Source organism: Xiphophorus maculatus, chromosome 19, assembly GCF_002775205.1.
Source record: "Xiphophorus maculatus strain JP 163 A chromosome 19, X_maculatus-5.0-male, whole genome shotgun sequence".
Taxonomy (NCBI): Eukaryota; Metazoa; Chordata; class Actinopteri; order Cyprinodontiformes; family Poeciliidae; genus Xiphophorus; species Xiphophorus maculatus.
In genome coordinates this window covers 20,160,677-20,182,939 of record NC_036461.1, presented here as the reverse complement: position 1 = coordinate 20,182,939, position 22,263 = coordinate 20,160,677, and the positions used below count along the sequence as shown (strand labels likewise).

The 22,263-nt window shown below is 41.0% G+C and overlaps 2 protein-coding genes across 8 annotated transcripts in view; both read right to left on the bottom strand.

Moving 5' to 3' along the window:
* dact1 (dishevelled binding antagonist of beta catenin 1) lies at positions 1-13,689 on the bottom strand. 2 transcript variants are annotated; one of them, XM_023353291.1, is made up of 5 exons: positions 13,503-13,689; positions 13,164-13,411; positions 7,359-7,485; positions 5,802-5,915; positions 1-3,327 (listed from the first exon to the last, which is right to left on the bottom strand). In XM_023353291.1, exons 2-5 carry the CDS (start codon positions 13,317-13,319, stop codon positions 1,274-1,276), a joined length of 2,451 nt encoding a protein of 816 aa, XP_023209059.1. In that variant the 5' UTR covers positions 13,320-13,411; positions 13,503-13,689; the 3' UTR covers positions 1-1,273. The 2 variants fall into 2 exon arrangements, with proteins under 2 accessions (XP_023209059.1, XP_005812132.1); XM_005812075.2 differs by having other exon boundaries at positions 13,164-13,689.
* Positions 13,690-15,304: 1,615 nt separating this feature from the next.
* The window catches only part of kiaa0586 (KIAA0586 ortholog), a 36,782-nt gene continuing 29,823 nt past the window's right edge, over positions 15,305-22,263 (bottom strand). For 3 of the 6 annotated variants that reach the window (XM_023352755.1, XM_023352756.1, XM_014473711.2), the window contains exons 23-26: positions 21,904-21,956; positions 20,423-20,533; positions 19,967-20,111; positions 15,305-15,584 (exon numbers count right to left, since the gene is read on the bottom strand). In XM_023352755.1, the coding sequence (XP_023208523.1) occupies positions 15,436-15,584; positions 19,967-20,111; positions 20,423-20,533; positions 21,904-21,956 (458 nt within the window). In that variant the 3' untranslated portion in view covers positions 15,305-15,435. The other 3 variants (XM_023352757.1, XM_023352758.1, XM_023352759.1) reach the window with 3 other exon arrangements.

The window sequence follows — 22,263 nt, the reverse complement described above, 5'->3', positions numbered from 1 at the left end:
CACACACACACACACACACACACACACACACACACAGAAAACATCTGCAGTTATCCGACCTGCACCGAGAAAATGAAGTGACTGTTCCACGTTCATCTGCTCAAACAATCATGTGTGAGAATAAACAGCATGAGAATGTCCAACCATCATCCGCTCCTGTGTCAAAGAGGTGAAAGGTTTTGCATGTAAGCTGCACAAATCAACCCCAGAAGAAAAACTGAACCTTGTGAAGCTGCTGAAGCTGGACACGATGCCGAGTGTCATCATCCACACTGAAACAAGTTCTGTACCGACACAGACAGGCCACTCAGGGAGGAAGGAGCCATTAGTCCAAAAGTAATGTGAAAATGAGATTACAGCTTGCAAATAAACTCTGAGATAAAGAGCTTCATTTTTGGAGATGTGCTGCGGTCTGATGAAACTAAAACCAGTGCGTGTGGCCGTAGTGACCACTTGGATAAAGAAGGCACAAATGGGTTTTCCAGATGGACAATAACCCTAAGCATTCAGCCAAATTAGTTACAAAGTGGCTTACAGGTTTTCTCTCAGTTATGCTTTTTATAACAGTATAAATAAACAAGAACTAATAAACATATTCATGAAATTTTGATGGGTATGTTGAAAAAACTTCCTTAAATCGCATTTCGAGTTGAATGGTAACATTGAAAGAACTGTGAAAGAACAATGTGAGGTACATGGTGATTTATTCATTCGTGTTTTGTTTCATTTCCATGTTTGTTTTGTCAGAATTATGCCAAACGTTGAAATGTTGCACTGTTGAGCTTAGTGGGAACATTTCAGAATGTTGTGATCCGTTAGTGTAAATACATGGTTTCAACTGGGTTCGGTTTAGCTGACCTGCATTTCTAATAAGGCTTCTTTAGTCTCTGGACTTCCGGAGGACATTTTAGTACCATTTGTCAAAATGTCAACCATGTCATATTGTAAATTTAGAAACCCAGATTTAATATGTTTAAATGTTTGCCAGTTGTGTTTTTTATAACGACAAAATAAGAAGTTTAGAAAGCAAGTTTCATCAGAATTGTTGTTCATTTCAGGAGAAAACTTCTACAAAGATGGTTTGGATTCTTCCATTAGTCTGAAGAGGACTGAGATGATAGAAATGTCAGGTGTTGAATTGATGCTTTCTGTAGCTTTGCATGTTGTGTACCTTCCAGCTCCTGTCTTACCTTTATTTTTCTACCACTTGATTTGTTTCAGGTGCAACAGAAGTAACTGGGTAAGACAACCAGCAGGTCTGATTCTGGTCCGGTCACACTGTGGTCATGAGTTTGAGTGAACCCGACCTGAATCTGAGTATCTTCCTCTTCAGGTTGTAAGATGCCTTAATCTTAACAAAGGTCTTAGTCTGAGCTGGGTCCATTTCCAGTTTCCCTACTGTGACCCGAGCCGTCCTCAGCTGCCCCCTGTGCCTGACCGTCCCACCCCCAACACCCCCTCCAGGGCCTCCTCCTCCGCTCTCCTCAGTGTCCGTGGTGGTGGTGTTCTCCTCCACATATTCCTCCTCACTAGACTCGCTGTCCCCAAAGCAGTTTGTGGTGTAGTTGGACTTGTCGTCCTCGCTGGTGTCCACAATGGTGGAGTGAAAGAGTGAGACGCACTCGGCCGAATACTCTGAGTCACTCCCTGCAACATTGGAGTACGGGCTACACTGCCCCCCAGAGGTGGGGTATGTTTTGGCTGCAGAGTTTCTGACTACCTTCTTTCTCTGCCGCCACTGGCCGTGTTTGTTCCCACCGTTGCATGGTACTTCCTTGATGGCACGCAGGGGCCGGTAATCATTCCGCTTGTACTTTGGCTTGGCCACAACGATGACCTGTTCGCGACCATGGGGAAGATGGGAATGGTAGTTTCCATGGTGATGCTGCTTTAATATTCCTGATCTCACACAGATTTGTGTTGACCTTGCTTGCTTGTCTGGGACTCCAGCTAACAGAGTGGATGCAGAGATGTTTTTCAAGCCTGATGAAGTTCCTTTGTTGGAGACCTTGACATGGTTGGAGCTTTCATTGTCTATTTGAAGAACCCTGTTAGGGTTAAGGCAGAACTTATCTTTTTTCTCTGAAGGCACCTCCTTACGCTCAGAAGCCAACATGGTGGATGTTCTATTGGTGCTCTTCACTTTGGTAATCTTAATATTCCTGTTGTTGCCTTTGCGGTGTTTACCGTTATGCTGCTTGGCCAGGTTGCCATTCCCCACATGACTTCTTCTTACTACTCTTATGTCTTCCTCATGATTCTGAGCAAAAGGTTCTGCACTGGAGTGGACCAGCTCTGACTTGTTCTCCTCTGATGGGCAGCTTTGTAGAGCCTTGGAGAGCTTCTTGGAAGCACCAGTCTGTGTTTTAGCTGTTAGAACTGCTTTGACAATCTGCTCTTGGTCAACAGGGCAACATGGCTGACTCGTCTCTTTGTCTGATGAGTTACATTTTGGACTTCTCTGAACTTTGTTATCTGTGAGAAGAGTTGGGACAGAAGCACCAGAGAGCGAAAGTGACCCTTTGCCTGTCTTGCTAATGGGTCTCTTTGTGCTGGTGTTCTTGACCCGACTGGTGACAGAACAATTGTTCTGCAGGTTGGAGTTTGAGTCACCTTTGTTGATTTTTATGATGACTGTATCATCAGGGGAAACACACTGAGTGCCCTTCTCTTCATTTTTGCTTTCTAAAGAGCTTTGCCTCGGAGAAGATGAGATGGTAATGACTTCTGCTGAGGTTTCTTCAGCAGGGAACACAGATTTTATTTCAGACCCTTTCTGCAGAGTTCCAGCACCAGAACAGGGACCAGATACTTGTCTCAAACAGAGACTGGGCTGACGGACGACGCTCTTTAGAGGGTCCGTGCTGATGTTGGTCCTGGGTCTGTTGGCCCTAATGGGCTGGGCCCTCCGCTGCAGCAGACCAAAGATGTACTTCTCCAGGTGTTTACTGGAATGAGTTTGGAAAGTGGAGCCTTGAGGTCTAAGAGACCCTGAAACAGAACCGAGTATGGGGAAGGTTTCTGTTTTGAGACATTCACCACCAGCTTCATCTCTGCACTGACCTCCGTCACCAGAAACCTGCAGAAGTGCAGAGCCTTGGATGGCCGCAGCGTGCGACGGGCTTCGGTAGTTGTAAATGTCGCTCGCATTTCTGGGGAAAAAATTGCAGAGATTTTTAGACGGGGAGTTGGTGGGAGCCAGTGACGTAGCCTCCAGAGAAGCCTGGTGAGGAGCTGAGAGTGAGCGGCGGACAACGCCAGAGGAACCCGAGTCGTCATAAAATCCTCCAACCAGCACATCATACTCCAAACAGCTGGCCAGCTCCTCTGAAAACAGAAAGAATTTCAGTTTATTCGTTCAGAACACAAAGAAGTCAGAATCAAACACAGCTGCAAGTTATTCACCGTCACAGCATGGCATGTATCTTGGTGAACGTCAACACGTTCAACGGCCGAGAACTATTGAACACAGTGTCAAACACAGACAGTCTAACTTATTGCGAGTTTATTTCATGCTGCTGATCTGCTGAGTGCCAACAGCTTGCAGGAAGTAGGGTCTAATGGTCTGCTGAGTGAGGCTGAGTGAGGTTTGACTCTGTTTGGTTAGGCTGCAGATTGAACACTCAGGCATTAGTAAGTGGAAAATTCCTTTCAGTGGAGACAGAGTGCTGGGAATATTAACCCTGTGTGTGCACTCCATTCTCTTCATGCATGTCAGAGTTTATGTCTGAAAGTACTTCGCTCATTACTGATGTACATGCTGTTCTCAGATAAATTCAATATTATTGAATGATTCAAAAATGTGACATTAATTGATATTGATCTTTCAATCTGTCTTAAATGCATATTTCCATTTCTAACTCAGTAAATATGTTTTAGCAGTTGTCAAAACAATCTAAACGGTCTTATAACAGTTTCTTGCATGCTGTAACGAATATTAAATATGAAAAGAAACTGTTGATAAAATGTTAACTCTAATTGGTCAAATGTTCAATTAGGCTTAATATTCCTAACCAACAACAACGCAGACTAGATGCTTTTACTGACAGAATGTTTTTTTCAGTGACCCAACTTGGACTTCGGAGGTTATGGATGTGGATAGGGGGAGAGAGAGGTGGGGGAGAGGGAGAGGAAAGGGACTTGCGAACACTTCTGATATAATCATTTGCTTCATACTTACTTTCCTGGACTTTAAAAACTGTATTTGCAGTGTTAACTCCCCTCCCCCGTCCCCCACTACAGGTTGTTCTCTGTAACATTACAACTTTTCATATAAAAATATTTCTCTGCCTGACTTTATACATTCTGCACAAAGCGGTTGTGGCAACACTAATAATTCTACATGTGTTCAGGCATTTCAGTCTTCTATATATTTATTTGTGAGCAGTCAGTGACAGACTGCTGCATCCTAGCAGCATGAAGCTGTCAGCTGTGAGACTCTAGAACCATCGCTGCTCCCAACAAACTCAATAAGTATTTACATTTATCCGGGTACTTGCAGTGGTTTACTCATTTCACAGAACATTTCTGCTAGAATTGTCTCATCTCTGTTTTATTTTCATGCAGCATCCCTTTCCTTTCATTATTTATTTATTTATTATTATTTTTTTGCCAAGTGTTGATTTTTGTCTGAAACATATTTTGGAAAGAAACAGGTGGTGATTTTTCTGCCAAAATGACTTTTTGCACAAAAAAAGAAGAAAAAAAGACTTTATTTTAAGAAGGTGGTGATAGTGTAAATCTGTTTTTAAATTCATAAACATATATCCACATTTTGTACATTTAAAAAAAATTCTACTCAGTTGCATATTTCTTTGGATTGGAATATGCTGTTTTTGATAATTGCACAGTATGTTATATTGTAATTTCATCCTTGCAATACAGTATATGGTTAGTTTTTCAAAATCGTTCAAAATGTAAATGAAAAAACTGATCCTATGCAACTGCATAGTCCTTAGGATCAGAGTATGCTTTATTAAAATATATTTTTAATGCTTTTATCTTGGTGTGACCCTACACCATTGATGTCGTTACTTTGCTGCTGTTACACCTGGATTTTCCCCGCTAAGGGACAATAAAGAATATTTCTATTCTATTGATTCATTGTCAAGCCCACTAAATATCCCACAGAGATTCTTCTTCATAAATAAGAGCGTAATGTGCTGCAAATATGCTGGCAGTAAGAACATGGAAGACGCTTTGACATTAGAGATAAGATCAGAGAACACAGCAGATGTTAGCTTTATTTTTAGCTTCTCTCACACCAGCTGCTTACTTCTCTGTACAGTTTCTACTGCTATTCACCAGAACACTGCTTTAAGAAAATCTAACCTGTGCTTTTAATTTCAAACCGAAAACTTAACAAAGTTAAGTTGCCGTGGGGCCACTGCCCCCACGGCAACTGGCCTGACAGCAGAACCCCGTTTAAAGTCTCTTAAAGGGACAGCTGTCTAAACAACAGGTGTCATTCCACGGTCAGAGTTCTAGCTGAGAGCAACTCCTCCTACAACATGTTATAAAGACACATCATCTGAAGCTTGATTTCCATGTACAGTCTGAGAGGCTGAAGGAGGTTGACACTCACTGATCAGCAGGGAGGCTGGAAGGTTCGAAATTTGATATTCTGTCACAAGCTTCAGAGAATTTTAAAGGGATCTCACACACAGCTCTCCTCTTCCTGTTAGTGTGTGTGGTTGGGGTGGAGAGAGTGGCCCTAACCACACTCAGGTATGATGTTAACGCTGATGGAAAACATTTTGCTGACTGCGTGACGACTTCCTGTTCAAACTGAGTCAAAGTACCTGTAGACAGGAAGTATCCTTCAGCGTCGGCGGTCGAACAGAAGCACTCGCTGAAGACCGAGTGAGACGAGTTGGAGAGTGAGCCAGAGGCCCCGTCACTCAGTTCATAGAACCCTAGTGGAGAGAACAGGTCAAAGGTCATAATCTGCTCTGAACTGACAGGAGGACACTGCACTGACCCTGTCATCACCAGTCATGTGGTGAAGATAGATATTCTAATATTTCATCAGTTGAAGGTCTAACTTCAACCTTCACTATCAGCTTCTGCTGGTTAAAGTCTACATTCAAGACTGAGATACAATTGTATTCTGGTCCAGAGGTTAAAAAGGCCTTACAAGGGCAGAAGCCAGGGCCCTGTGTCTTTGGGGGCCCCAAAGATTCTTTTTCCTGCATTTTTTGCAGATATTGGACTATATAAGTAAAATTAGCATGGGTAAACTGTGCTAATATTTTTGGACTTTAAAAAAAAAAAAACACTAGTTGAGTATGTGAAATTGTATTGTATCTTTTTAGGATCAAAATGGAGTCACCGTACAGGGGACATATTCATTCATATCCGCTGATCTGCTTATAAATGTACCATGATTTGCATTAGTAAAATTATTTTGTGTTTAGGAATAGGGCACCAAAACTGGCTGCAGAATCCGGGGCCCACATCTTTCTAAATCCGGCCCTGGTAGTTCTACATATTTACTTTTGTGTATGAGAATAACTTCATGTGTCTTTTCCTAAAACACCTGGATTGAGTTGAATTTATCTGGATCTCTCTGTTAAAATTAAGTAAAAACCTCACAAACATGTATAAATCTCTTTTTTTTCCTTCTCTGACTTTATCAGTCATTATCTGATATTAATATACATTTAATCTCAGAATTAGATTTTATTTTCCCCTCCAAAAATTAACAGAAATGATTCAGAATTTCAAAATCAGATTTGCAAAAATATTTCTCTGTCTTCATAATTCTTGAACATATCATTACCATCAGAGTTGTCTTATTGGAAATATTTTGTTTTCAAAATGCAGTGAAACAATGAATCCATCTGGGTTTTTGTCCGGCTCATTACTGAAATCCAAATGGTTTTGTATTTAGGCATGTCATAATAAACAATAAATCAATTAATTGCATGATAAACTAAAGCAAACTCATTTGCTTGATTCATCGTTTTTCTCTTTTCTCTCTCTTTTCACCAAAACTGATCTTCAGTCTGGTGCTTTGGTTTCAATTATCCCTTTTTTGAAAGACAATTTTGTCTACAGAGAATTCAGAATTCATTTTATTTGTTGTTTCTGTTGTTTAGTTTACTTAATTTGGATATTTAAAATGTCTTCTAGTTCCAATGTTTACATGTTCATCAAAATTTAAAGTTTATTGATCTTTGAGACTCTGAGATTCTTGCATTACTCTTCCATTGTTACTATGGTATTAGTTGAAAGTTGTCTCAAAACAACCATATTATCGTTTATCGTAATAAGTTCTGGGACAATTTATCGTTATTGTGACGGGCCTATGTGTATTGCATGATGACAAAAGTGTTGAAGGTTCTGTGGGGTTCCACCTGAGCTGGGCCGGCTGTCAGTCTCCAGTTGGTCATGTGACGGCTCCGGTTCCAGTTGCAGCTCGTTGATCTGCTGGTCCAGCTCATGTAACTCGCTGATGACTCCAGCGTCCCTCCTCAGACAGCTCTGAGACACAAACACACAGTTCAGGCTCCGTCATCTCAGCATGAAACCAGGTTTGATGGAGAATATTTTGATCATTTCCATGTCTAAAATCTAGAAAAAGGGTAAAAAAAACAAAACAACAAACAAACCTAAGGTGGCTAAACACACAGATGGAAGTTGATTTTACATTGAACACTGACTCGTATTTCTCTTTGTCTTTGACTTTCTAACAAGCAGATATTCTAAGAAACATAATCTAATCAAAATTGAAATAAATCAGATTTAAATATGTCTAAATTGACCTTAAGTGCATGTCTGTCTGTCCTGTGTGTCTTTGCGATGGACTGAGCAACACACACACCTCCCCAAAGAAAAGAGAGGCATGGAAGATGGATGGTGAGTTATGTTTCTGAAAAGTAGTTTCCTTTCCAAAAAAGAAAGAGGAAATAAATCCCGAATCTAAGGAGATCCAGCTTTCTACCAACACTTACAGTAAATGTACAATGAATTTGCAGCTCTACAGAGTGTGAACCATGAAAAACATAAAAGTCTGTTATTTTATGTTTCCTCCGTAGAAAAATCTTTGCAGGTACATGTCTACTGATTTCTGTGCAAAACGACCCGATCTGTGCAAGAAACATTTGTAAATTTGTAAAAACAGGAGATAAAAGGTAAGAATCTGTATAAAACAACATTATTGTACTTTGTACTGTTTGAGTTGTAACGTTTCTCTACATTCCATAGTTGAACATGGCTTACAATGTTGGACACATGTTGGACTTTAACGGGTTTAATGTCTCTCTATGTGGACCCAGATAGAGGCAGATATGTTAGACTACAGATACACACTTGGAATGTCTCGCTAACTCAGCTGCAAAGTCAACGTTGTTCTTTTATTTTTATCGACTCTGTTGCATTTTCGAGTGGCTCATTCTGGCAAAAATGTAAAGACAAAGCCTGACGATAACGTCCTGCTAAATCTGCCCTACATTGTGCAGTGAGGCTGGTGGACGGACACACACACACACACACACACACACACCGTCTGGAGCGGCCCCGCCCCGCCACTGTGGGATGGAAAACATGTGGGCTATGCAGCTCTGCTTGCAGGTCATGTGCCAAATTCCTACAACTGAGCTGCTGCAGAGAAACTCAAGCACACAGCTGCTGGTTGATCACCGACCCACCATCATTAATAGCAGCAGGTCTCTATGGAAACGACCTCAAATCTGAGGGATTATTGGTGCGCGACAGTACGTAGGAACTTGAGCTGCTCTGAGGTTCTCAGCTAAAGGTTCAGGCTGTGAATGCATTATGTTGGTGAGAGTCAGCACACACAGCCAAACCAACACTGAAGCACGAGTCTCAGGCTCCGCCCACTACCACAGCATCTGATTCAATATCCTGTGTGAACCTGCTTCAGTCCACTGAGGACTGAATGAAAAACGAACAGACTGCTGCTTCTGTGGAACACACTAGACAGCAACTCACACTGAGTGGAACGCAGAGCTCGAAATTCAGGTTAATCCTACACTCAGATTTCAAAACGTATCTGCAGAAAGCATTGCTGAACTGTGATATAGAAAGAAAAGGGATTGTTGTCATGTAAGAGTTGCTAATAACAAAAAAAATCTCAATTGTGGTGTGCATTTTTATTCTCAGCCCGATTTACTCTGATACAAATAAAATCTAGAGCAAGTGATCACCTTACAAGATCTCCTAATTAGTAGTTAGACTTTATTTGTGGGTAATTTAATCTAAATCTCGATGCAGCTGTTCTGTTTCTGGCCTCAGAGGTTTGTTAGAAAACAAGCAGCGTCATGGAGACTAAGAAACCCAGCAGCGGATGAGGGAGAAAGTCCTGAAGAAGTTTAAAGCAGAGTTAGATCTAGAGCAGCATTCCTAGGTTTGAACATTTCAGAGCTTTGATCAATCCGTCATCTGGACAAGGAGAGCAGCAGGAAAGGCTGTCCACCCACAGAACCTGACAGGAGGAGCGTTAGCAGAAACTTGAAACTGGTCAGGAGGTTCACCCTCAGCATGCAGTCAGAGCTGGTTCAGATCAAAGCATAATCATTTGTTAAAATGTTCCAGTTCTACATCTAATTAGTGGATCTGTGGCATGAGGTGAACATTTCTGTTTTTGGACGCTCTCCATCCAATCTGACCACACTTGAACTGTTTCGCAAAGAATTATGTAGGCGTTTAAAGCTGGATGTTTCAGCGATGACTGGAGAGAAAGGCAGTGGATTGACTCAGAAGGACTGAATAAAAGTGCACACCGCACTTTTCAGATTTTTATTTGGAAACAAAATTGATCATTGCCTTTCACCCAATAATTCTGTGCTTCTCTATGTTGATCTGTGACACGTAGATCCAAATAAATATGTTAAAGTTTGTGGTTTACTGCCAATATGCACAAAAATTCAAGAGGTACCAATACTGCAAGGCGCTGTGCTTTTTCCACCAGTTTATCAGTAGTGATGTGCTGATTCTAACATTGACATGTTAAAAAAAACACAGTGGAAAATATGAATATCTAATATCTGTTTTGAAAATGAAAACAATATGAATGTAGTTTCCTCCATGCTGAGTTGAACTAGCTGTGCTCTGACAACAGGACACACTGCAGGCATCACGAGGGACACACTTTGTAATTGGGAAAGAAAATGGCGACCAGTTTGCGTGATCCTGCTGCTGCTGAACTCGTGACTCCTCCAGCAACAACAACAACAACAACAACGCCTTACCTACAGAGCTCACCGAGAGCAGATGCACCGATACATGTCAGAGAAGACGACTCTGCTCTACTGAAAAAGTTACAGGAGTAACTGTGCCCTGATTTGTTTAGTGCCCAGTTAGAATGAAAAAACAACAGAAAGACACATTCTAATTTTCTGACACGAGTTTTTTGAAGTTTTTTGTGTTAATAGGATATATGCTGGTGTGAAAGGCTGCTGTTATCTTTACTCAAACTTAAAGGACTAGTTCAGGATTGTTGAGGGAATGGTCTGTTCAGAGGAAGGGAGCTGTTAGAATAGAATAGAATAGAATAGAATAGAATAGAATAGAATAGAATAGAATAGAATAGAATAGAATAGAATAGAATAGAATAGAATAGAATAGAATAGAATAGAAATACCCTTCACCGTCCCACATTGGGGAAATTCAGGTGTAGGTGACAGAACATCAAGGAAGACAAAGATATAAATATCTAAAAATAGCATACTCTGATCCAAAGGAATGTGTGATTAAATAGGATCTTTTTTTAAATGCCCAAAATGAGAATTTGTGTATTTGTGCATTAAACAGTCTGTTTTCAATAAATGAAAATAAAATTGTACAAGCAGAAATGTGCCATTACCAGCAGAAAGGTCATTGAAATGAGTAAAACTGTGAAATGCAGAATGTAAACACTGACTTAGTTTGTTGGGAGCAGTGATGGCTACAGCATCTAACAGCTGGCAGAAAAGACAGTGGATCTGGAAGTGAGTAGCAGCACCTGGACAGTTTATGGTAAAGACATAACGCTCATGAAAATGTGACTGAATCAGCAGTATAGTAAAGGGAAAGTTAACTGATCAAGTCATACAATATGATCCACAGACTTCTACTATTGCGTGTTCTACACCCTTCATCCCAATACACACAAACTATACAAAACAGGCAACAAAAGCAACAAACTCTTCATGCTTTTTAACAACCTTAATCAGCTCCAGATTCCAGTGGAGAGCGAAGGAAGGCAGGGAAGACTCCACAAATCAGAAACGAGCTGATGAGATACCAGACACTCTCTGACAACGTCTTAGATTCAGACATTCAATCCTAAAAACAACAAACAGCTGCTGTAGAGAAACACACAGCTGACGCGCCCAGTAAGACAAACCGAGTGGAATGAACTCAGACCCCGATGGCAGAAACAACGTGTACAGCAGAACGGCAGAGGCCAGTCCGAGAACTACAAAGTAGACAAGATAAAGTTGTAAACCGTTAGCGGATCGTATTCGGTGACGTCTCTCTCTGGCTCTCTGCTCTAACAGTGCAGTGTGGTCATGCTGTTGTGTTAACTTAGCAACCTGACCAGGATGTGTTTGTTTGCTACAACTAATGGATGGCTGTGTGGGACATTTCCAAACTATTTTAAGTTGATCATTTTACAGAGGGGGACATTTGGGACAGTCGACAGTCTTCCCGGTAACAAACTCGTCCAGTCGGTCCATCCCAGACTCTGGGCCTTTCACACCACGAGAAACGTTACAGCTCATGATGATCTCTGCCAGCTTGAGATGGATCCTGTGTAGAACGCTATTATCAAATATACCATGAAATAACATCGTAACAAAACTACTGTGAGGTGAGTCTGTCACGCTCACCCATAGGAATGTTCATTTCATAATCATCAAAAGTCAGGTTTATGTATTTTCCAGCCACATAATATCATTTTACAGGACAATCAAGTAACTATGTTAACTTCATTTGTTAGAAAAAATATTACACATACCAAATACAACTTAAAAGAAATTTTACTTCAATATTCAACTCCTTGAAATTGGGAATGTGTCTCTTTAAGAAGCTCGTGCTTTTTCTGAAACTCCGCCTTCAGGAAATCATGCAATATGGCTACTCTATTAACCCTTTAACAACATTTTTACCAGCGTCGCACTGAGAAGCAGCTCCTGCAATGATGAGTAGTTCCACCAGATGTTTGCTAATTGCTGCTAGCTAGTCTGAAGGAGCTGAGTGGAGGAGTCACAGGGAAGGGCTGCTCTGTGAGGTGGAAGCTTGGAAACTGCAGCTCCGAAGGTGAAGCTAGGTCCACCCAGGCGTTTTACACAGCTGAGTGGTTAGCATGGAAATTAAAGGATTTCTCAAAGAATCAAATCAACACTCCAGGTATGTTTTTGGATAACATTGTAACATGATGTAAAGCTCAAAAAAGTAAATTTTACATTATGCTGCCCTTTAAGAGATTAATTTGTTGATAGTCAATCAGTTCTGTTTGCAAGGACAGACATTCAGACATTTTGTTTACCAGCTGCCACTTTATGAACAGCCTCCCTGTCCTTACAGACTTGGGGGAGGGATTATCTTTGTGATGTAACACAGTAACTGAGATTTGCTGAAAACAAAGACAGAATTAAGAAGCTTCTACTCAAAGTTTGGTGTTGGGTCACGAGATTCCTGGTTTGATTAGAGGACTGTGACGGTTCTGAGTCTGTTCTGGATTATCCTGGCTGTGCAATGTGCTTTATGAAACCTGGTGGATGTGGAGGAGCAGCAGCTCAGGCTCCGCTCAGATGGTTGGAGCTCCTCGCCTGACCTCCGTCAGCAGCACCACTTCATTTAAACACTGATCTGCTGCTCTAGCATGCAGAGTTTCCTAACCTTAGCAAATATTTATCAAACCTATTAACCAGAGGAAGACTTAACCTTTGGGAAATAAAAGCAAAAATAATCTTCAGTTTGGAGAAATGTAAAACAAACAAAAAATAAGCATAACAAATTCAAACTCTTACTAAAAGACAAAGAAAAATGTCAGTTCAGAATGCTTTAATAAAATCTGAAGCCTTGAGACACCGGGAATGAAAACTGTATACAGGTAAAGTTAAAAGGCACAAAGCGATTAATGATCTTTGTCCTTCTGAGCCGTGCCTGCTGGTTAACGGAGCCTCTCTGCGGTGCGGACCGTGGGGACCTACCAGCTGTTTCCGCAGCACCAGGATGTTCTCCTCGCAGCTCAGCTGAGCATCGCTCCGCGCCTCCTTCACCTCCTTCACCTCCTCCTTCAGGGCGCTCAGGACCAGCAGCTGCTGCCGGTGCCGCAGGTACTCCAGCTCTCCCAGTACCGACACCATGAGCTCCAGCCGCTCCCGCACGGAGCGCAGCCGCTCCCCGTCCGACGGCGCTCTGTGCCGGCCGCAGCGGCCGTCTCCCTCCCACCTAGAGGCTGCAAACAACGGCATGTCCAGAGACTGTAGCTCCGTCTGCTCCCTGCAGCATCGGTGGTGTGTGGGGAATATGCACCCACTGACACTCACCGAGCTGGAAAGACCCGATGCATAAACCCGAGCAGATCCCGAACCAGCTGGTGATTTAACAGGAACGCGGGATCAAGTAGATCCCTTCATGCCCGTGGACCGTGGGTGGGAGGAACCGGGGAAACCACGGGGGGAAGCATCGCATCCTCCACGCAGAGGGTCCTCCAGCAGCTCTGCACAGTCTGAAGCCCGACGTCTGGTGGACCACCCTAAGCCCCGCCTCCTCAGACTGATACGCCCACACAATTGATGTCACCAGCTAATGAATCAGTTTTGCTCTCAAGAACATCAAAATTAAACAGAATGGTGTATTTTTACCTAAATAAAAGTGAATTCTGCCTTTGCTTCCTTTTTTATTTAAATTGTCTTCCCTTTATGTCTTACACAGAAGGGAAAGTAAAAGAGAACATGAGGAAATGAAGAAATCTGAATAAATTTTAAAAATTACCAGATAAATACAGAAAAACAAAACAATTAGAAAGAAAACTAAATGAAACAATGTGACAGTAAATCAAATTTTATATTGTAATTACAGAATATGAAAAATTAGAAAGAAAATAAATGAAACAAAAATGGAAGTTAACTTTGAAAATAAAATGAAAAATTGACTGCTGTCAAATTATCATTTATTTTACACCATGTAATCAAATAACCTGGGAAAGTTCTTATTTTGATGCAATATCAGACATATCTGTTTCCAGTTTTGGCAGGGTTTGCCTTCTATATATCTGAATAGGACAGAAACGGGAAACATGGATAATTAATAGTGGTGTACTACAAGTACAGGAGGAAATGATAAAGTTTGGATAGTTGAGCAGAAGAAATTCAGAACAGGTCTCCAACACCAACCCATGGCTCCCAACAATGAAAGGCGACACAGTGACTGACATCATTAAAGTGCACATTAAGTTTAAAAGAGCTACATTTAAACAAATTCTCACTTTAACAAGCAAAGTATAATGTGCTGTAACCTAAATGTGGAATAGCTCAAAATAGTTTTCCTTCTTTTGAAATAGCAACGGTGCAGTAATTATTTTCCTACCACAACATTTGGTGGGAAAAGCAACTCGGACGTTGATCTGCAGCTAAGTGAAGTTAAGTAGCTGTTAGTGAGCTGTGACAGAAAGCCTGGTCTTCCTACAGCTTCAGGGATCTCAGCGTATAACTTGAACTTCCAGCTTCTAAGACTTGTTTGCTTTCCGACTTGTGTACGTGAGCTTCCTCTTTGTTTTGCTGAACATGTGCAGAGCTCTGTAGGCCTGAGATCAAGTTCATCCTGCTCTGCTTCATTATGTTTAATCCTGGTTTGTGAGAACATCGATCTCTGCACAGGCACACAGGACCTCAGGGAACCAATCAACTGTCTGATCAATAGCTCTTCTCTTCCTGTGTTTTCTTGGATTAAAGGTTTTCTCCTTGGCCTAATCAGGATGAGGTCTCTCTGTGTCACATAACGCCCAACATCATCCACTTCCTGCTCATCAGCTTCCTGATCAAACGCTAGTCTGTTTATTGTGAACATGGTTCTGTTGTATGATTTTTTTTTCTCCTTTAAAGATTTTGTGTAGCCATGAAAAATCAGCATCATCATCATGTTGGTGACGCATTTTGTCAACATGCATCAGCTTTTAAAATGACTCCTTTGACACAAGCTGTGTATAAAGCTGAGATCTTCTCTCTGGGACAATCCACTCACTTCCAGACCAAATGCAGAAGTTACTGTAAACTAAATCCAATTCTTACTTCCTGACTACTTTTTAAAATAAGTGAAAGACAACAAAATGTGTATTAAAAGTCAAATATGTAACTTTTAATCTGAAAGAACACCACAACATTTAAAACAATCAAACAGTCAATCACTCAAATTTACAAAAGTTAAAGGCTGCATGGAATGATTCCACGGAGTTAAGACAAGGAAATCATGAGTATCTGATCAGAAGACGTCGCTGGTGGAGGAGTCTGTGTCCACATCCACTGACCGGCCGGTCTCCTCGTTTCTATCCTGGGCTCTACAGGTGGCCAGATGAACACCTGTCTTCCTGGCTCCTCCCTGTGGATTTTGTTTGTCCAGATGTCCAACATCTAAGAAAAAAATAATTATCTTTATTGACTATAAAATGAGCAATTTGACTGGAAGGTCAGGGTTGTTCTAGAGTCTAGACAAACCCACTCGTCTTAAAGCCATTTTGTTAAGTAATTAACATAATGGCTTATGGATATCTTAACATTTTTATGTTTTGACACTAAACACATTTATTTTTGTATTGTATACGTGCAAATAAAAGTTGGTTCCATTAAGCATTTTAGGGCTAACCTACAGTTTTTCTTCAAGTCTTTTAGAAACATTTAAACTAAATAGAACAATGTAGGTCTCTAACATTTCTTGTGTTATTTACTCACCACTTAATTTTTTTTACACATTAGAACTGCTATTTGATTTCCTGTTTTAGTGCTTAACACTAGAAGATATTTTACATGCACTTAAAATCAACAGATTGTAACTTCTGGGTTAAAAATAATCTAGTCTTTGGTGACTGTTAATGACCATACTGCCTCAGTTAAGCTCAGAGTTTATCAGGAGTCAACATGAAAGAGAGACTGGGGATGTGGAACTGTTTGGAAGGTGTTGTTTTGTTACATCTGATATAAAACAGTATCCTGGCAACAAGCAACCCCTTGTTCTACTCTCTAACTTCCTGCAAAGCGTCTGGGCTTCCTGGAAGCCTCTGTTGAAGTTTGAATCGATTGGAAATGCTAGTGACTGGCCAAATTCGCTAACATTTTAAACACAAACAGTAAACACTGTCTGCAGTGTGAAACAACCACCCCACACTGCAAAGACAGAAAGTCTCGAGCCCAGTGTCTTTTCTGCTGGCAATGACCTGACTTTAAGTCATCAATACTGTGGAAGCATGGCCAACACGGACTGAATGGTGTCATTCTCTTCATCCGCTGCCATTGCCAAATTACAGGCAGACCATAGTAGAAAATCAACATAATCCGAGAAATTCAGCTCAATGGGAGAAATCCCAGACGGAGCACTGAGGAGACATGAGAATCAAGCGGAAATGCTTAAGGAGTCAATGGTCAGGTATTTTAGAATTTTAGAAAAAGAACATCACACTGTCTAACAGTGTAGTGAGATGGTCTGGGGCTGCTTTGCTACTTTATTGATGGAGCCGTAAATTCTGCTCTCTAGAAAGTCTGAAGATAAATGTCTGACCAGAGGTTAGGTCTTTAAGCGTAAGCTCACTGGGGGACTGCAGCAGCAGGTCCACAGCTGAATGACCCAAAGAAACTAAACAGGGTGTTTTATAAAGCTTTTTTAAACTGTTTATCCATTTTTATTTTTTACATATTTGTTAAAACATCCCCATCTCCAGACTGTGTAATGAGACAGAAAATCTGTGAAAAGATGGAGCGCTTACACCTCCTCCCAGTGCTACTGTTGCCATCTTGTTTCAACAGTTACATAGTTTTTTAACGATGACCAACCGCTTTGACGTCTTTCGGTCCAGTTTCTGTGCTCACCACAGAGCCCTCGTCAAACTGTTCAATGACATCCACATAAATACAGACTGTGGAAGAACCACAGTGCTGGTTCTGTTGGACCTCAGCACAGCATTTAACAATGTTGACCACGACATATTACTGGAATGACTGGAGAGTTGGGTCGGACTCTCCGGTCCAGTACTCAGTTGGTTATGAGTCCTACATAAAGAACAGGGATTTCTTTGTTTCAATACGAAACTTCTCGATGACGCAGACAGAGGTGATATATGTTGTACACCAAGGGCCAATCCTGAGACTCCTCTTATTTAATATCTATATGTAACCATGCAGATGACATACAGCTCCACATTACAATGTCACCAGGTGACTCTGAACCAACCTAAGCACTGAACAGATGCTTAGAACAGATAAATGTATGGATGTGCCAAAACCTTCTCCAGCTGAACAGAAACAAACTGAAGTTATTATCTTTGGACTGATCTAGAGTCAGAGCTTCGGTTATTACATCTAGAAACTAGTGATCAGGTCTGAAATCTGGTTGTAGTGATGAACTCTGACCTGAACCTTCAGAGTCACATGAAGACAGTTACAAAGTCAGCCTTCTGTCAACTGAAGAACATTTTTATAGGATAGAATTAAAGGACTAATGTCTCAGCAAGATCCAGAGAAACTCATCCACGTGTTTATCTTTAGTCGCATCGATTACTGCAACAGTGTCTTCACACATTAACCTAACAGATCAATCTTCCAGCTGCAGCTGATCCAGAAAGCTGCTGCTGGTGTTCTGACTGAAACCAGGAAGATCGAGCATATTAGTACAGTTCTAAAGTCCTTCACTGAGAGAATAGACTGTAAACTGATGTTATAAAACTAACATCAGTTAGATTTTCACTGAACGGCTTAAAGATCTGCTGTTGTTGCATCAACCTTCCAGAACCTCTCAGATCTTCTGGTTCTGGTCTCCATCCAGAAGTAGAACCAAACATGGAAAAGCAGCAGAACAAATTTCCAGAAAACTGAAAAATAGCTGAAACACTGAGTGCTTTTAAGACCAGGTTAAAACCCCCCCTGGTTAGAGCTGCTTTTCAACCATAATAAATGGAATATTAACCAACACATTTGATGTGCACTGATGATTTCAATGATGGCACTTGACAAAATGTAATGTCTGTTACAGCTTTTCTCAACTGTTGATTGTATGACATGTTTATGATGTTTTTTTTAACTGCCTTGTTGCTGAAATGTGCTATGTTTTACATATATAAAAGTTATATACTACAGCTTTAAAGTCTGGACTCAAATCTGTGAAAGGACTTCAAACAGGCCGAACATGTTAGAAAGTCCATGCTTGCTGAATTAAAACAATCCTGCCAGGGAATTTTGGAGAAGACTTTACCAGGAAGCTGTTAACAAACTGCTGTACGGGATCAGGACTCTGAAGGCCGAGCTGGGTGGGCTCTGAGTGTGTGGAGGGAGGGAACGCGTGTTCTGGGCTGGCAGCAGCAGCGGGAACCGGGGAAATGAAGACGGGCCCTTTCACAGGCTCCATAAGTAGAACGGAAACCGAGTTGGGCAGTGAATGGATAGAGTGTGCAGAGAGTAAAGCTAAGGCCTCTGGAACACAGGGCTCAGTGTGCTTCAGCGCCGGCCTGCACAGCCACAGGGGCAGAAACACACACATCTGCACAGGTAACATCCACGTCTTTAAAAACGACACCTGATGGCAGAGCTGGACCAAACGCTGGAGAGACGACACTGCGGAGTTCACAGACAGCAGCTCAATAAAGGAAAAATCTATTCATTCGTTTGTTTGAGTCTTCTTCTGCTTACTCTCAGAGTCTCCATGGCAACATAGCAACAGTAAAGCCCTGCAGTAGTTGGACTCAATTTTATGAAGAACATGTTAAAAGGCCAAAGGAAAAACTATCTGTCTTTTACCTGGTTCTTATAGGTTTTAGTATTTAGTCCAGCAGAAACTGTTGCTATGCAACAGGACTCTGTGATTATCATCATAAAATACAAACATACAGGGATACAGTAACCTATACAAGCTTCTGCAAAGAAACACATACACCCCCCCCCCACACAAACACATCAAGCTGACTGACTGCCTAAAGAATAATGCTGGTAGAAAATGGCAGAAGCGCTGAGCTGGTAGGTGTGAGATCAGACATGCTTCCATGGAAACCAGAGACTGAAAATGAAGCAGAAACACAATAAAAATGTGTTTTCCACACAGCTAGTTTGCAGAAAATGCTGATCTGCAAAGTTTTCAGAAATAGATAAACGCTAATGTTACACTTTCCCCCTACACAACATTAGACCTGTAACACAGAACAGTAATTGGTGTTAGCTTCTAACCTTTACTTCATGTAACATTAAAGCTCAGAACTCTGTTTCAGGCTACAGACGAATTGGTTGTGTTGAACACCAACCGTATAGCAAAGAAATCTCTTCAAAGTGGATATTAATAAAGTTACATATGGATTGAAAGGATGCTAAACTCTGGCTCAGGTGTTTCATTGGATGTAGTGCCAGTAGAGCGGACTGCTACCAGTCTCTTTCCCAGTAATCAGCACCTCACCATCTCTGTCCATCAAATCTCATTAATTTAAACTAGGACAACATTTTAGGGTGTCCTAATTTATAGCTTGTCAGAGGTTGCTTTTTTTTAATTTACAGAAAAATGTAAAAGATCTTTTCTTTGTTTTTAATTATTTCTTCATATTACTAGAATTCTACCAGTGTTTTAAAAACCCAGATTGTTGTCTAATGCTTTTTCCACTTTGTAAAAGTTAGACGACAAAACACAAGTCCGTCCTGTTTCTCCAGGCTGAAGGTAACAGTCTCACTCATAAGGAGCTCTATGATCCCACTCAGCAAAATAACATTATGCATTTTGTAACAACTACGACCTCATCAGCCCAGACATACTGTACAGACGTTCTGACCTGCAGGCTGGCTGATCTGTCCGCAGGCTGAGCTCTGATCCAGTCCCGTCGGGTCTCTGGTCTGGTTCTGAGATTTTGGCGGCCCGCAGTCTCTCACCTCCCCCACACTCACCTCGTCCTCCATCTCCTCCCTCCCCCAGGAGCCCTAAAACACCACAGGTCAAAGGTTACAGAGCGTGAATGTGTAACACCCTTCACTTACCTCCTGTTCTCAGTAATAAAATGTAGCATAATCACTGAAATACTGAGCTGTCCATCAACTGAAAGTAAAAGTAATAATCTTTGCAATGGTACATGAAAAACTTCAGGAGTTTCATTAGGTTTGCCACTAGGGTGGAATTAGATTTTTAGGGCTAACAATGAAATCCTCAAGATTTCTTTAAACAGACTGTTAGTCTGTAAGTCTGTTTTCAAATGTGCTTGACCCTGGTTTTACAGTGCAACTGGTCAGCAAACCTCAGGCTGTGGCCTCTGTCCTCTGTGAGTGACTCCCTGATCCATCTTGGTCAACAGACTCAGCAGAATGCTACGACCTCCAACCGGTTCTACAGTGGACGAGTCAAAGGCCTGCAGGACGGATACAGAGGGACAAAACAAACAGGCTCTTAATGACTTTGATCCAAACAGCTTAGGAAAAGTAAAAGACTTTAAATAAGATCAGTCAGTTCAAATGAGAAAACCGGAACAAACTTTCCATTTTGTTAAGTGCCATCATCAAAATCATCAATACACGTCAAATATTTTGGTCAATGTTCAATTATCATGTTTCAAAAGCAACTCTAAACTCTAAGGTGGGTTTTTAGTCTGGATTTCAAAGAACTCAGTGTTTTGGCTCTTTTGCAGTTTTCTTGAAGTTTTTTCCAGATTTGTGGTGCATAGAAGCTGAATGCTGCTTCTCCATGTTTGGTTCTGGATGCAGAGCAGAACCAGAACCAGAAGACCTGACATGTCTGGAAGGCTGATGCAACAACATTAGATCTTTAATGTATTGTGGTGCTAAACTGTTCAGTGATTTATAAACTAACAACAATATTTTAAAGTCTATTCTCTCAGTGGAAGAGATTTAGAACTGGGTGATGTTCTCTATCTTCCTGTTTTTTTACAAACCTCTCTGTCCATACATGATTTATGTTTGTAGAGATGGAGATGCTAACGCTCACAACAAATGGTGGATATTATGATGTTTGATGCATATCAGCACAAACAGGCACATTGGAGACATTATTGACCTGACCATGAACTCTAGGGTCAAATGTAAAGATTTGAGCCATGGACAGAACAGTGACCCAGAAACAGCAGTAAATAAGCAAGAGAATAATTGAAAAAGGAAAGAATCAAATCTTGTGAGTTGTGCAGAACCAAGTCTGCAAATCTCAAGAAGCTGAAGCAACGTTGGAAAGGAGACTGGGCCAAAATTCCTCAACAAAAATGTAAGAGACTGAGAAAGTCAGGCAGAAAGTGACTGCTGAGAGCTACTGCTGCTAAATAATGTTCTACTAATGGCTGGAGGATGGGACTGATCGGATCGGTTGAGTATTTGTTGTTCTAAACATAAAACAATAGCCTTTTAGGGGCAATTTTGATTTTAAAAAATGTGCAGATTATAAAAAAACTCTTTATGTTATTGTCTTACTGCTGATACCAAAACCACAACAGCTCATGGCAGCTAGAGGTAAAAAGCACAACATATTGTTTGATGTGTATTGATGATTTTGATGATGATACTCAATGAAATGTAATGTTTGGTACTGGTTTTCTCAATTGTTGACTGTGTGGTGTGTCTTTTTGCGTTTTTATGATGCAAAGCTCTTTGAACTGCCTTGTTGCTGAAACGTGCTATGATTGATTGATTGATTGATTGATTGATTGATTGATTGACTGATCAATGAGAATTCAGAGGAGGAAGTGATCCCACAGTCCAGGCATCGTCTACTCACCATGTCTTCCACCTCATGCAGCGAGCTGGAGAAGCTACAGACTTCCTCCTCTTCTGAAACATAAACAGATCAAAATTACAGCAACAAAGAACCACAGCTACAGGAAAAGGATCAGAACGCATTTCACCATACTGGATTTATGAATCAAACAACAAAAACCATAGAAAATATTACTGAGCCACCTTCTAATCTGTGATTTAAAAACAATATTAAAAAAAGAATACAAAAAAATTAGTCACACTTCCCTTTAATCTCTTTCTGCGCTCTGTTTCTGAGGTTTAAGTAAAATCTTCTGCCAAAAGCAAAAGCATAAACAATCAGAACACAAAGAATAGAACAAAACAAATTCTTTGTCAAACA